Below are 16,574 nucleotides of genomic sequence, written 5' to 3' on the forward strand. Positions count from 1 at the left end.
AGAGATTGGGAAAGAAAGTGCAAGAAAGAGAGGGAGGGAGCCAGGGAGGGAGGGAGGCAGGGACAGAGAGGAAGAAGGAAATATATTACTTTCATCCCTCAGGCTGTCTAATGCTGGATAGGGTCAGTGACTTCCCAGTTTATGAGAAGATGACTGACTACCACTGATGAGAACGCTCTCAAAAAGTTATACGCTACCCATAACAGCCCCGTCCCATCCCCCCCTGCCCCGAGAACTACACCACCCCTCACATTCCAGTTCCACCAATACACAGGATGCACAGAACTCATGTGGTCCTGTCAAATGCAGTCACACCTTCGAAGCATAGTAAAGTATCTCTGACAGTTCTGGAAAAAAGTTTAAAAAGGTAACAGTACCTCGTCCCACTCTAGAAGGTAACTGGTGATTTTTGATCCGTTGTCTACGGGGGGCTGAAACTGCAGTTGAAGAATATAAGGTGAGAAACAGAGTGAAAATTTACTCTGAAATGTGCACAATTCTAAGAATGGTAGAAATGCACTGCTATTTCGAGAAGTTAGAACAAGACATGTGTGTAAACATTCTTGCGGCCATCCCACTCTGGGAGCCAAAATGCAAGAAAATGATGGCCCTAACAGTGCCGCCTACAGTGAAAGGATTCACTGATTTCATAGCCAATAAAGTGGTAGCTGGTCTGTGCTGTTGTTGTGGAAGAGGGTTGGAGTTGAGTGGTGTGGTGTTTGTGTGGGTGTGGACTGGAGTTGAGTAGCCACTGATCTGTGGTGTTGGTGAGGGTTGGAGTTGAGTGGTGTGGTGTTTGTGTGGGTGTGGACTGGAGTTGAGTAGCCACTGATCTGTGGTGTTGGTGAGGGTTGGAGTTGAGTGGTAACTGGTCTGTGGTGTTGGTGAGGATTGGAGTTGAGTGGTAACTGGTCTGTGGTGTTGGTAAGGGTTGGAGTTGAGTGCTGTGGTGTTTGTGTGGGTGTGGACTTAAGTTAAGTAGTCACTGATCTGTGGTAATGGTGAGGGTTGGAGTTGAGTGGTAACTGTTCTGTGGTGTTGTTGAGGATTGGAGTTGAGTGGTAACCGATCTGTGGTGTTGGTGAGGGCTGAGTGGTAACTGGTCTGTGGTGTTGGAGTTGAGTGTTAACTAATCTGTGGTGTTGGTGAGGGTTTGAGAGGTAACTGGTCTGTGGTGTTGGTGAGGATTAGAGTTGAGCAGTAACTAGTCAGTGGTGTTAGTGAGGGCTGGAGTTGAGCAGTAACTAGTTGGTTGTGTACAGTACATGTGGTTTCAGGTTAACGGGGGGGTCATACCTTCCACTGCAGAGTGAGAGTGCTCTTGGTCCGATGGGACAGCCGGGGTGGAGAGGGGCAGTCAGGAATGCTGCTGTGGGTCGTGAAGGCCCCCGCCTCTGAACAGGACCCTCTCACGTCATTGTACATAGCGCTCACCCTGAAACGCATACACACAGACTGGGCCCATCTCAACAAGGAACAAGTCTGTTTAATACATATTACGGTTTCATTAATTTCTCACAATCTCTCTCTCTCTCACACACACACACACACACACACCATGAGCACAATGTGAGAGTCCGTCACACATATATACACACACTCACTCAGAACACGTACAGTTGCCATTCTCCCACACACACCTGTGGACACCTGCTTGAGAGGGATCAAACCCACTCAGCTAAGAAACGGCCTCACCTCACATGGTATTCTGTGGCTGGTCTCAGATCAGTCAGATTACACTCCAGCTCATCTCCACTGGAGAGAAACAAATGGATACGCAAACATTACCATCCACATTCCCCGCTAGGGCCCCCTAGAAGACTGCATCGCAGGAAACCCACCTGTACACAACTTTGTATTTCCCATCTCGCCCCTTGTCGGACAGCGTGACCTCGTAGCCGCAAGAGCTCGGGAGCCCGTTGGCTTTCCCATCCCCCTTCTGCAGGCCCGAAGGGGGGGCCCAGCTCAGCCTAGCCGCCCGAGCCTGGATGCTGGAAACCTTTGAGGAAACCAGAGACAAGAAAATACACTTCAGCCAGAACATCTCAGCATCGCACACGACCGAGGACATGCTGGGAAACCTTTCTGTCAGGGTGCCTGAACATTTAAAACAACCAAGGAGACTGTGAGAAACGCCTCCATCAGAACACCTGGAAATCACACGACTGAAACTGTTAATGCTGTCAAGAGACATGCAACAAACAACCAAGACTATGACAACATCTCCACTTGTGAGAAATGCACTGAAATGATACCATATAAGCATAATTATTCTGTCCACATCTGCTTCCACACAACTGTAGCTTTCGAAGTGATTCCTTCTGCATGAATTCAAGAACGCAAGCGGCATTAGAACACTTCTTATACAGAAAAGGATAGAGAGGCAGAAATACTGATGTATTGGCATGCTATAACAATGATATGGAGAGGGTAGAGCAATAATATAGCAATTTTATCCTTCAAGTTGCACCACTTCATCAGCGATAGCCACTGTACATGTTTTGGTGTGCGTTTTCTTGTAAGAACTTAATCTTGCACATCACCAAGTATCTACTGTATGTAAATGCGTATAATTTATTTCCGAGTTCCATGATAAAGGATGGATTTTTTTTTGTTTGTTTTTGATTTAAATTGCACCTCCAAGGTACAGCCAATCACATTTTATGATGGGCATGTAAATGGTGTTTGGAAAGAAGCTGTGCCCTAAGATTGCTTGCCTCTGAGTTACAGAAGCAAACCCGTATGAAAGCATGTTTCACGCGCACACACACACACACACACTCACAGACACGCACACACGCACAAAAATTCATGTTTCTAGGGGGTTAGAGAGAAATGAGATGTCTAATGTTTATTTTTATTTCAGGTTCATTTTATTTAATTAACTGATTTACTGTACATGCTGCAGAAACCACGGAGCCAGAGCAGTTCTGAACAGTCCCCATCTATGCCATTTAGGAACACAACTGAGCTGTGTCCCTTACTGGGAGCCAGACAGTGGGATTTCATTAAAAACAGGGATGTATTTCATGGAACCTCCCTCCCTCTCTGACAGATCGCCCTTCTCCATCCGTTTGACTGGACTGCCACTGGAGTCTTCAGTTTATCTGCAAGACGTAGTGCGCAGGAGCCACTGTAGTGTTTATGAAAGGGGGGGATCTGTGTATGTGTGGGTGTGTGTAAGAAAGAGTGTATGTGTGTGTGTGTGTGCGCGCATGCGTGTGCATGTGCATGTGTGTGTGTGTTCGTGCGTGTGTGTGTGCACATGTATGTGCGTGTGTTTGTGTGTGTGTGTGTGTTTGTGTGCGTGCACACGCTTCTCTTTCACGAGCATATATGAAGATGGCGCAGAGGAGGACACATAAGATGAAGGGGAGAGGTGCTACACTCTGACCCCTACCCTCAGGGTACCATTCCCAGGTTTTCATGAAAGTGGCTGCATATGATTAAATCACCATCATACAGAGGCGATTTGTGGAAGGCCTCTTTCAAAAACAAAAAAACATGCCCCCACTAGTCCAAAGATTAGAAATCCATTTCAGCCCTGCGTAACCTCCGATGACACACTGTTTCCAGGACACTGATCATTAAGGCCCTGGGTGCTGACTGGCTGTCTTTGATCCAATCACAGCATATCAGATAAAAACATTTGTTTAATGCAAGTAAAAAGCTCTTGCAAATTGGTAAAATTCTTTTGACCCTTTCAATGTTTATTTAAAAAATGATTTATATTTTTAAACATAAAATGCTTACCAAATAAAAATTTTTTTTTTAAAACAGACCTGTGCATACACAGTTCATTGTTTGCATCATGTTTTCTTCACATGAAGAAAACATGATGCAAACAATGAACTTTTTAATTTTTTTAAATTTTTTTTTTATAACATGATGCAAACAATGAACTTTTTAATTTTTTTTTATTTGGTAAGCATTTTATGTTTAAAAATATAAATCATTTTTTAGCTACATGCTCAATGGAAGCAACACAAAGAGAAGCACACACACACAGCAGAAAACACTACAGCACACCATCACAGACAGACAGACACATGCACACGCCTAAAACATTTAACGTTTAATTACTATGGATTTTTTATTGTAAATTTCAGTGATCATTAAACTCTGTTACTGATGTTACATTTCTAAAACAAAAGGAGAATGACCTGCTTCAATTCACTTTTCTTAGTTAAGAGAGGTGTAATAATGGTTAAAATCTACATTTTTTGAGCAGGGTTCAGTCTGATAATTGCTTTAGACACACCTACATTCACACCTCTGTCCACCAACTGACACAAACACCGAATTGGAGAAGAATACTATTCGCTGGCATGCAACGAACCAAAGATCTCCTGCTGACAGAAATATCCCCATTCACTGTGGCCAGTTATGAGTTGCCCCGTGGGGCTGGTGGCCACAGTCAGCACTGACACAGTCCAGATCCAACAAAAGACCGTTTGGCTCATTCGTGTTTCTCAGATAACATGGTGTTGGTGTTGGTGTTGCTCTGTATTCTTGCTCCTAAGAAAAGCCAGCTGCAGAGAGAGCGCTCTAAAAGCCACATACATCCCCCACACAATGAGTAAAGCAGCTGAAGAGGCCACAGCACATATAATGTAACATCGCCATCGTGTGGCCACAGATGAAGGCACCCTTATTTTCAGAAGTGTTTTTTTATTTTTTATTTAAATGGAGCCCAGGCCACATGGCCTTCTATATGGTAATTAGCAAAAAAATACATACGTATGTTCACTGAGCAACAACAAAAGAATTTGATGACGTTCAAAGTTTCCTCTCATTTTATAAACATGATGTCATTCCCCACTTTGAACACTCCTCTCATATACCACTGAGAGTCATGAATACATTTTACCACAAAGGAGCAAGAACACTTTGAGCAGTGTTTTTGTAGCGGCTGAGGTAAAGGTTCTGCCTGGGTAAATACTTAGGAGCCACATCTACAGTGGCAATGAGGAGGAAACGATTGCTTTGGTGTTCACTGCACTTGTATGTACGTGTATTTCCAAGCTCATAATGACTTAGAAATTCCACTGTTTTCAGCTATATGCTGCATCAGTGTTTTTTCCTGCTCTGAACATGGATCTTCCTGAAGCTCATAAGGTTGTATTGGCAGGGGTAACATACACAAAGCCATTATCAATATAATATATAATATATAATTATATATTAATTATATATAATATATATAATATAACAGCAATATATATGCACCCCGATGCATTTTTTTTTTTTTTGAGAATGTTAGTAATTTGTTCGCTCAGCAGTAAATTAACCTCTGTGCTATGTATTACATGTATTTACAGTCCTTCGGGTACTATGTATGTGTTTACATGTATCATATCTTTACATGCCATCTGTACTTGTACAACATATGGGTGTGTGTGTGCATTTTACTTTTCATTTTTAAATTTCAATGTACGTTGACCTTGCTGGGATTACTTAAATATAACTGTATTGTGCTGTATTTTAAATCTACACATACTTTTAATTTGTAGTTTCTGGAACCATTTTAGGCAGTTTAATGATTTCACATCTACCTGTGGTCTGTCCATTCCTGAAAGCTTGTCCTGAAGGCTCTTTGTTTCAGATTCATGATCTGGCAAAAGAGGGAAAGACAGGGAGAGGAAAAAAGAATGAGTGATAAGTATACCAACCCAGCAGACAGTGACATTCAACAGAATAACAGAAATGTTCTTTTGCTGCCAACTGTGCTTCCTGTAAAGATAAAGCCTTGACAAAGACAACAAGATATACAACTTAATCATAAAATAACATATTTACACTTAAATATTGAGAGCTTAAAATGACTGGGTTTCACAGAATTTGGACCGTCTGCAAAAAAATCAACACTTTGTAAAATAATTTTTTTAAAGTTATATTTCCATTATCCTGAACAATGTGTTAAGCCCCTAGAAATATGCTTATTCTAATTTTGCACAGACGTGCACAGAAAAATGCTTGGAATTAACATGGGATTATAAGATGCTAAAGCTTTCTGCAGACAAAACCTCCATAACTCTGACCCACTGATATGGGCATATCTGTTGACTGAAACACGACATCAATGATAAAGTAGCGTACAGTAGCGATAAAGAGTACAGGTAAGAGTACAAACAGCTTATAACGGTGTGTTTGTGTCAATACTTATGAGATGTATTATTGTTGCTTTGGCAACAGAGTTTTATTTGTGATACCAGTAAAGCTCCATTGAAATTTGAATTTTGCCACTGTAGAAAGGAAGGTTATTATGATTGAACACCCAATGCCACAATTTTCAAAAGACAGGGGTTCTGTGCTGTAATAACCAGACAGGGGAAGAACAGTCTGTTGTTAAACCATCAACAGCCCTGCATGACAGATGGAAAGGCTACAGCGCACCTCTTTCTGCAGTATAACCTAAGGCAAATGACTCATTCAGAGGTAAAACCATGGAGATGATAAGTTTGTTTTGATGTCTGCCAGCATGCACTCCATCTATGAAATCTTGGCACGCGGTTGCCTAACCTTCACCATCTGTGTCGCACACGCACACCCTCCTCGACCCTTGCCGTCTCACTAAAGCCCCTCAGAACTGGCAATCAAATCGCGCCACATCTGGAACAGGTTTCAAGTCTGGAAATATCCACCACCTAATCCAGCCCGGGTGGAATCCTCCACCCCGGGGCGTATGTGTTTTTGAGATCTACTGAGGTGGCGAAGACACACCAAAGTATAGCGGGGGGTGGGTCTCTCGGCATGTCTGGGTTTCAAGGTCCCTTGCAAGTCAGACTGTCAACTGTCGCTATGATGTCATGGCAACAGAACTCTGATGAACTTCATTCTTTTCTGCCGACTGCACTCTCAGGGGGATGTTTGATGAAGTCCGTCATCACATGATCTCATTCCCTGGGAGAGCAGTTCTGTGGCACATGCTCACTGGGGGTCTGTCAAAGTACATGGGGGGAAGGCTGAGACCAATAGCAGGACGTGTTGCTTTGCTTACTAAACTTGCCGAAAATCTGAAAAGAAAACCATCTGTTTGTCATTCTGAGAAACGACCAGTAGCGGGCCAGCAGTGACCTGTACTCACAGCTGTATAATCTTTTAGAACCAATCAGCAAGCAGAACAAAAATTGTGGACAGAAGGGGACGAGAAAGACGGACAAGGTAAAGTTTCAAGGCAAGTTAGCAGTGTGTGGAGACGGGGAGCGGCAGAATTATGAATGAATGGAGAGGCAAAAAAGAATTGGCAGAAGAGTGACTAAGAAATGAGGTTGGGTGAAGACAGGAGAGGAGGAGTAGAGAAAGAGTGGAGAAGTGGGGTTAGAAGTGGACAAGAATAAGATTGTAATCCCCAGACCCAGTGACAGCACTGTGCTTTGTCGATCATTAAACATGCCATCCTTATGCCAGCCAGAGGTACACATGCAGAGAAAGAGAGGCAAAAAAGGGAAAGAGGGAGAGAGAGAGAGAATGTTGCCACTCGTGAGTATATCCAGTACTTTATTACGGTGATATAACATATAAACACACTGCTCCTTCAACCTTAAAGCTTTTAGACTCCCTGGAATTACTGGAAATAGGTACCGTACTCACCATTTGAATGTAAATGTTCAGACTGAGTGCTATATTGCCTGAAAGCCTTTTTTTCAAGGCAGTACAGGAACAGAAAAAAATGTTTCTCCTCTCAGAGCCTCTTTCCCATCATGAGGGATACTATTCTGACAGCAGGATAATGTCCTAAATTCAAAGGCATCGTTTGAATGTCAGTAAACCACATGTTTATAGAGACAGGTTCAAATGCTCTCTTATGGGAAAGTCAGCATTATGTAAACTTGTTTTTCCAAGCAAGCAGCTTTCCCATTATTAGCCCCATTCTATAATCACCACTCCACACAATGGTATTCAATGAGTATAATTACAGAATTAAGAGTGACAATGAGCCCCTGCACCAAAGGGCTTCAGGAGGGCTGAACTCTGCCACCTGGTGGAAAAATAGAAAACTCACACTCAGTCAGAGTCCTGCCTTCACTTCCAGGTTCCAATTACAAGAGGGCATAGGCAACCTGCTCAGAAATGAACATGGAGAAAAACATCACAGGGAAATGCAAACTGCCCTTCTTCCCCTTTCTGACAAAAAAAAAGCACCACACACATTTTTGCAATGACAGACACACACACACGCACTGAAATGAATCAATGGCCAGGAAGGCGGGGAGAGTTTTTAACCGTAACCGAGAACGATGCACAGCCTTCCATTAGGTTCAGATGAAAAGACAATTTCATTGATCCCCACCTGCTCGTGTAAAAGCTGCGTGTGCTACAAGTAGCTGAAGTAGCAGCAGCGCTGCCACTGGGTGAAACCTGCGGAAGTACAACTTTCAAAAGTAAGAATTTGATTGACAAAATTTCTGCATGTGCAGCCTTTTCCCACCAGCTTAAAACTGGAAGCTTAGCACAGATTGGAAGAAATACGGCAGCACTGCACCCCCCAGGCCCAGGGGCTTTCATAGACAAACTGAAGTCTCTGAGGCGGCGGGTGCCACGATGCCAGGACGGCGCTCTCTCTTCCTAAACGGCGCAACTTCGTCACGTTTTTACGAGTCAGCAGCCTGCGCCCTTTTTAGTTTTCACTGAAAGCAAAGGCTATTTAGAAACCTGCCAAAAAAAGGGCTTTTCTCAACATCGGTTCCAGATGGCGACAAACTCAGATATGTAAATATGCAGCACTAAGGAGACCACCGCCGCTGCCTGCGTGGGAAAGTGAAATGGAGCGGGTATGAGCAGCCTTTGCAGCAGAAAGGGGGAGGATTACAGAACAGTGGTAATGAAAAGCCAGAGGAAGGTAATGCTGTTGCAGTGCTGGTAAGGCTATTGTGTAATATGGGTTGTTTGGGGGAGGGTAATATATTCTACATTTTTAGGAGGGTTTTGGCTAGACCTGTGCAATTCTGGGGGCGGGATGGTTGTAGTTGCCAGGAAGGGTAGAGCTGCTGTGCAATCATGCGCAGCATGTAATGGCATCACTGTTATTATGAAAGAACAAGGGGGCAAAACTGCTGCGTAATGCTGCGCAATGGATGTAAGGCTGTTGCACAATGTCTGGGAGGTTGTGTAAAGCTAAAAGGGGGAGGGGCAGGAAGGGGTGGTTGCTGTGGGACAGACTCTCTCTCTGGCAGGGGGAAGCAGGCAGGGGTGGGTGGCACAGTAGGGCCTGGGCAGTAACATACAGATAATGAATATTACTCATCCCCCATAGGGTGGGCATACATTATATGATTTTCTCACGGGTTACGACGTCAGGAGATGCCCTCTCACACTTAACAAGGCTCAGATTGTAACAACAGGTCGGATAATAGTATGTAATATATACAAGCTCCCCACCAGATCAGATGACGTCACAGTCGGCAAAGCACAGCGGGAAAAACATCATACACGGAGCCACCTCCTGATTGGTCAACAGGAATTGAAATACAGAATCAGCTCACATGACCTTGCACACCTGATAAATTCAAGCCGATTGTGCCCGAATTTTTTTGACATGTCAAAAAACAATCGGGATCCCATAAGCCAGTTGAAATGGTTCGAAATGGTATTTCATTCCTTGCAAGTTGCAACGTTACAACGTAACGTTTTTCTTACAATTTGGTCCCGATCAGAAAAAAAACTACTGGGAGCCCACAACTTATATAATGTACACCCGCCCTTACTCTGACTTTGGTGAAGGGGAGGTGGGGGGGGGTTGTGAAGAAATCAATATTAATAGTGCCAACTTGGATTGAATTCCAGATATCAAGAGCACGAGCTGAGCTAGGTGGCTCCTTGGTCCTGGACCTTTCAGAAAATACTCCATCTAGAGATACATTTCACTGAAAGAATTTAGGGGATCAAAGCTGGAAGTGTGCAATTGTTTTCAACTATTGGCATTCTTTGCTTTTATTGCGTATCATTGGTGTCTGTTGCAGTGTAATTTTCTTCATCATACTCAGACGAGGTCTCTCTTTTAAAAGAGATTCTGTATCTCAGTGGGATGTCCTGGTTAAATAAATATAAATTCTAAGATCTCTGAAAGAATAGAAACCCCCTCGGGTGATGGGGCATTAGGCAGGGTGGAGGTTTTGGCATGGGCAGAAAAGAGAGATACTGGTGTATCATTATTACCCATCCATGCCCCATGGGCTAGTTCCTCCTGCTCTATCTTGTGGGTGAGGGAAACCCACTCTGGGAATCAATCAGCATTAGTCCTTCATTTTGAAAATTAAAACTAGTTTAACAATTAAAAGCAATAAGTTAAGTAGTTGCTTAAACTAGCTTGTCAAACTGAGTTTGTGAACAAAAAGTAGTTGTACTTGTTATCTACTTGTAAATCAAAGTTAAGAACAAACATTGATTAAATACAGTCATCAGAGCACCATCTCTAAAAAGACCTGTGGCCGGTTGCATAAAACACCTTAAGTTTTTCCCTTAAATGTTTTACTTAAGGGATTATTTCCCCTTACCTAAGGGGATCTTGTAAGTGCATTGCATAAAACCCCTCAAATGTTTTCCTTAGGTAAGGGTAATTCTGAAGTACTTTACTGTATATTGACGTATCGTCGTATGGTAAAAACAGGGGAATCCCCATGTTACCATGGTGATGGCTCGGATGTGCCTTGTTGAGGAGGTTACGTTAAATGGATTCACGAGCTACTGTATCTCTAACAGCAATTTTAACAAGTAGTAAAATAACTAACATAGTCTAACTAGTTACCTAAAAATAATAATAATAATAATTTTTATAATAATAATAATAATAATAATAATAATAATAATAATCAACTAGCTAGCTAACCAAATTTTGAAATGGACAGTAAACAAAGAAACACAAATTGGCGTTATTGACTGCACGCACATCATTACATTTGAAATTCTACATTTCATATGCATGCTTTTTGGTCTCACCACTGAAACCAGTATCTTAGCTACAGAAAAATATTGCACAGAAAAATGTAAACCACCTCACAGTTGAGAAAAACAATATAAATAGTCAATACTACTTTGCATAATTCTGTAGTTCACATGGACAAAAAAATCCACCTAGCTGGTAGTCTCCACCCATTCAACCTTTTTTCTGGCACTTGGCATTCAGCACTCAGCACAAGATGGATTGTGGGTAATGGAAAATATGCATTGTGGGAAACTGACAACCTGGTACCATACCGGACCAAGCCTCCATTGTTTCTTTAATGAGACTATACCTTTGAATCAGCACAAATATTTTTGCACATTTCAAAGCCACATGGCCGTACAGAAAACAGCACGCACATTTGGCAAACTATCAGAAGGATGCATAGAACAATCATAAATATGGAAGAAATTCCCAGACGAAGCTGAGAGAAGCGGTATGCATCACAAGAGTCCAGTGCCTCTTATGAAAGCTGGGATGATGGGCCTGTAGGCAACGCTACATCTGTCTGATTGGAACCAAACTACACTGCTGAAAACGGGACGCAAGTCTACGCTTCAGAGAGCGTGCAGCACTCCAAAGGTCTAACAGGAGACCTAGGTATAGCTGGTTAGAATATTTTCTTGCAATGTGCCCAAAACAACCCGTGCGTACAGGACTACAGAGATATTCCATACTCTGACCAGATATTCAACTTCTGTGTATGCTCAATATTCTGTACTTCCTTAACTAGTTGGTGTCATTAAAGGAATTTTCAAAAATGAGCCTGAAATGCGAAACAATTTTGAATCAAAACACCGGTGGTGTAACCACAGTCAAATGTTTTCGGTCAATGCTCTCCTTTTGGCCTGGCAAAGAGGTTTATAAATTCACCATGGTTACAGAGGAACCCTGTAAGGCTTGTATCAGTACACAAACATAAACACAAAAAGAAACACACATAGGCCTTCACCAGGGACTTTCTATAAGGATTTGAAAAAAAGGGTAAGTGTGCAGTTCAACAAGTTTGTGGGAAATTTCTGGTGGGGGGGGGGGGGGGGCAGCAACGCAGGTGCGAGAACAGAGCCCACCTGTGCACAAAGCGAAGTATTGTGGGTTCCAGGAAAAATGATAGCTCCACAGTGCTATCCAACTATGCAGTTTCCATGGTGTCCCCAGCTGTCCCCATTTCTCTTCCCCCACCTGGTTTTCTCAAAATCATTTCTTGTTAAGTAACGGGAGATTCTTGACCACAGGAAATGCAACGCCAGTTGGACACAGGACAAAAATGAGCTGCAGCACAACATAGAAGTGCCATTGATCAGGTGACTGGAGGCGGTGGGCAGGGTTGAACAGACCTAAAAGCCCAAGAAATTAATCATTCATTTTCACTTTCCAGGAGGATGTAAACTATGAAATATGGACTGCCATCTTAAAGCCACATATGAAAGTTGACACTACATGTTTCCTGCCAAATTAGGGTGGGAATTGGATACGCAAAGCCCCATATTGAGAGCCAAATTTATTTTTAAAAATAAAAGTAAAAAAAGAACAGCAGTACTACCTTGCAGGTCCAGATCATTGTTTCTGGGGCTGCTCCGGGCCCGACGGTCCATCTTCCTGACGCCCGGGCTCCCGGCCCTGCCTCCTCCCCCTCCCCCGGCCACACCCAGGCCAAAGCCCATGCCAGCGTGGCCCTTGCCATAGCCGTTATAGGTGGTGAGGGCGGAGCAGGTGACGGTGCTCTTGTAGATGGATGAGGGCGGGCTGTTGAGCCGGTTCTGCCGCTCCAGCTGCCTCTCTTTCAACTTTTTGGGCTGCGGCTTGCAATACGGCTCCTCCCGCCCCACGCAGCTGGACATCCCATAAAGAGGAATGATCTCTGTAAGAGGGAGAGGAGAGGGAAGGGAGACAAAAGAGAAAGGTGAGAGGGGAGAGTGCCTCAGGGTTGCCTGCAAACAATCACAGAACTAAAATGGGACAATATCCGCACCTTCTACCAACCAGTACAAGAGAGACCACAGTTGATCTGCCATGGAGTGATGAATTTAGGATTGGCACCTCAAGACTATATGTTTGAATCTCAGGTGGGGCATAGCAACTGTACCCTTGACCAACATACCATATCAAAAATACAGTTGGTGCTGCTGTGAGTGGCTGCCTGTTTTAGTAGCTCTCCTGTGTTTCTATTTTCTTTTACTTTTTCGTGACTTTTAACTTTCCACTACACTTAGTTCTTTGTCTAAGTGATAGTACACTGCTTTACTTACATGTAAATAGTTTTTCATAGTTTTTTATAGATTTAAAAAAAAAATTGTTTATTAAATTTTTTGATAGTCTTTTTTTAGTCAGACGTTAGTTTCAAGTCCAGCTAGAACAATGGACACGACTGGCAGATGGACAACAGTGAATTCGCGTGAAGCGCTCCTCGCCCATCAGGACTGAGTAGCAGCGTCGCCGAAGGATTTACCTGCCGAGATAAGGACACGCAGGCGGGGGACAAGAGCCAGTGCAATCGTGAGGGAAAGGAGGGAGGAAAATAGGATAAAAAGGAAATTTAAACCCTACTTGCCCTCTGTAGTCATGGGGAATGTGAGATCGCTGGCCAACAAGACGGATGAGCTATCAGCCCTGGTGAAAGACCTACGTGAGTACCGGGAGTCCAGTATGTTGTGCTTTACGGGGACATGGCTGAATGTGAATATACCAGACTGTTTAATTGAACCAGATGGCTTCATGGTGGTGCGAGCTGACAGGGATAAACAGACTGGTAAGAAGAAAGGCGGAGGACTTGCTGTCTTTGTTAACTCCAGATGGTGTAACCCCGGACATATAACTGTAAAGGAACGTATCTGTACCCCGGACATAGAGCTGTTGGCTGTTGGTCTGAGGCCATATTATATGCCAAGAGAATTTTCACACGCCATTACTGTTATTGTTTATGTACTGCAAAGTGTTGTGGTGGCGCACGCGAGTGACGTCATCCACTCCATTGTCGTAGGATTACAGACAAAGCACCCCAGCACATTCATAACCATGTTAAAATCTCCAAAACCCTGACAAACTTTACCCAGTATGTGACCTGTAATACAAGAGAAAATAGGATTGTGGACCTGCTGTTTGCCAATGTTAAGGAGGCATACAGCTCCACTATCCTCCCCCCTCTCGGTGGATCAGACCACAACCTATTAAGGCTTGTACCAACATACAAGCCTGCTGTCAGGAGGCAGCCCGCAACCACCAGGACTGTTCAACAGTGGTCTGAGGAAGTTGAGGAAGAACTGAGGGAGTGCTACAGGTCAACAGACTAGGGTGTATTTGAGAGGGTCCACGGTGAGGACATCGATGGACTCTCCCATTGCATTAAGGACTACATCAGGTTCTGTGAGGAGAGCATTGTACCCACCAAAAAGTTACGCTGCTTTCCCAACAATGAGCCCGGGATAAATGTGGACATTAAAGCCCTGCTGAACAGGAAGAAGAGGGCTTTTATGGCAGGGGACACTGAGGGGTCCAAGGCTGTTCAGAATGACAGACTGGAGGGTAGGCTACAGGCCAACAGCTCCAGAGAGGTGTGTGTGGGGGGGGGGGGGGGGGGGTTAGAAAGATAACTGGCTACAAATAGTCAAGCACTGCTGTTGAGGGGACCCTGGAATGTGCAAATGAGCTGAACCTGTTTTTCAACAAGTTTGACCACCCAACCCCCATGAGCTCAGCAGGGCAGCCTCGGTCTCCACTCACCAGCACCAGTGCCCCCATTCACACCTCATTACATTCATTTAGCAGACGCTTTTATCCAAAGCGACGTACAAAAAAGTGCATTTTCATGATCGTATACAACTGCTGAACACGGGTTCAGTAAGGTACAATTACTTATTTTGTAAAGCTATTTCTAGCCGAGAACAAAGAACACTATCCTGGTCTAACATCTGCAAAGCCAAACTAGGCAGAAGAATAAGCTAGAGTATTAGGACAAATACAATTTACCAAGAAGTGCAGGGATGGGGCAACATGTAACAAGTGACAGGAAAAAGGGTTTTTTTTTTTTTTTGGTTTTTTTTTTTTAAATATATATATACACAGCGTGGTGGTGGTTATTCTAGGTATAGTCTGAAGAGATGAGTCTTCAGGCCACGGCGGAAGATGGATAGTGAGGGGGAGGTTCGGAGAGGGACGGGGAGTTCGTTCCACCACTGGGGAGCTAGGGTGGAGAAGCTCTGTGATCCCTTTGGGTGGGTGGGAGGGGTTGCAAGACGCCCTGCTGCCGCAGAGCGGAGTGGTCGAGCAGGCACATAGAATTGAGTCATGTCCTGCAAGTAGATGGGGGCTGTCCTGTTGGCGGCAGTGTAGGCAAGGGTCAGGGCTTTGAATCGGATCCTGGCAGCGACCGGTAGCCAGTGAAGTGATCGCAGCAGAGGAGTGACGTGGGAGAATTTGGGGAGGTTGTAGATGAGTCGGGCAGCAGCATTCTGAATCATCTGTAGTGGCTGTATGGCACAAGCTGGCAGGTTTGCAAGGAGAGAGTTGCAGTAATCAAGGCGAGAGGTCACCGTAGCCTGGACGAGCAGCTGGGTGGAGTCAGGTATTGTCGAATCCTCCTGATGTTGTATAGGAGGAATCTGCAGGACCGTGATGTTGCCTTGATGTGCTCCTTGAGGTCCAGCTGGTCATCCAGGACCACCCCCAGGCTCTTTGCAGAGTGAGAGGTAGTCACTGTGGTGACCTCTCCTCCTCCCTCCCCCAGCACCAGCGCTCCCATTCACACCTCTCCTCCCCTCCCCCAGCCCCATTCCCCCGGAGGCAGCAACTTGTTCCCCCCCACTCTCCCCCCGGTTTACAGCCCCAGAATGTCTCCTACACCTGGAGACTGTCCAACACCCACCCCCTTACCCCTGATCATCACAACCAGCCAGGTGTGGAAGCAGCTCTCCAAGATCAGCACAAACAAGGCCAGAGGACCAGACAACACCAACCCCAGGGTGCTCAGGGCGTGCGCTGGGCAGCTGGCAGCAGCGTTCCAGCACCTCTTCAACCTCTCCCTGAGGCTGAAGAAGGTGCCCCAGCTCTGGAAGACCTCCTGCATTGTCCCGGTGCCCAAGAAGGGACGCCCCAGCACTCTCAATGACTACAGGCCAGTTGCTCTGACGTCACGTCATGAAGATCTTCATGAGACTGGTCCTGCAGCACCTCTCAAGCACCTGGTGAGTGACTCCTTGGACCCCCTGCAGTTTGCATATCAGGCATTACATCCGTGTGGATGATGCCATCATGTACCTGCTCCACAGAGCCTACACACACCTGGAGCGGCCTCGCAGCACCGTGAGAGGCATGTTTTTCGACTTCTCCAGCGCCTTCAACACCATCCAACCACTCCAGCTAGCTGAGAAGCTCTCAGTGATGCAGGTGGACCATGGCCTGGTGGCTTGGATTACGGGCTACCTCACCAGCAGACCACAGTACGTCAGACTACAGGGCAGCCTGTCAGATGTGCTGGTGAGCAACACCAGAGCTCTCCAAAGAACCGTGCTGTCACCCTTCCTGTTCACCCTCTACATCTCCGACTTCCGCTTCAACTCAGGTACATGCCACCTACAGAAGTCCTCCGATGACTCCTCCATTGTCAGCTGCATCACGGATGACAATGAGGAGATGT

General features: G+C 44.9%; 1 protein-coding gene across 1 annotated transcript in view; it reads right to left on the reverse strand.

Annotated features, from left to right (window-relative positions):
- Window positions 1-16,574, reverse strand: part of LOC118226108 (fibronectin type III domain-containing protein 3B-like) — a 146,132-nt gene that overhangs the window by 45,287 nt on the left and 84,271 nt on the right. The window contains exons 6-11 of the mRNA XM_035415430.1: window positions 12,486-12,803; window positions 5,556-5,614; window positions 1,842-1,999; window positions 1,696-1,755; window positions 1,297-1,435; window positions 378-437 (exon numbers count right to left, since the gene is read on the reverse strand). Of these exons, the coding sequence (XP_035271321.1) occupies window positions 378-437; window positions 1,297-1,435; window positions 1,696-1,755; window positions 1,842-1,999; window positions 5,556-5,614; window positions 12,486-12,803 (794 nt within the window). The remainder of the gene's footprint in view (window positions 1-377; window positions 438-1,296; window positions 1,436-1,695; window positions 1,756-1,841; window positions 2,000-5,555; window positions 5,615-12,485; window positions 12,804-16,574) is intronic.

This window comes from Anguilla anguilla, chromosome 4, assembly GCF_013347855.1.
Source record: "Anguilla anguilla isolate fAngAng1 chromosome 4, fAngAng1.pri, whole genome shotgun sequence".
In the NCBI taxonomy this organism is placed as follows: Eukaryota; Metazoa; Chordata; class Actinopteri; order Anguilliformes; family Anguillidae; genus Anguilla; species Anguilla anguilla.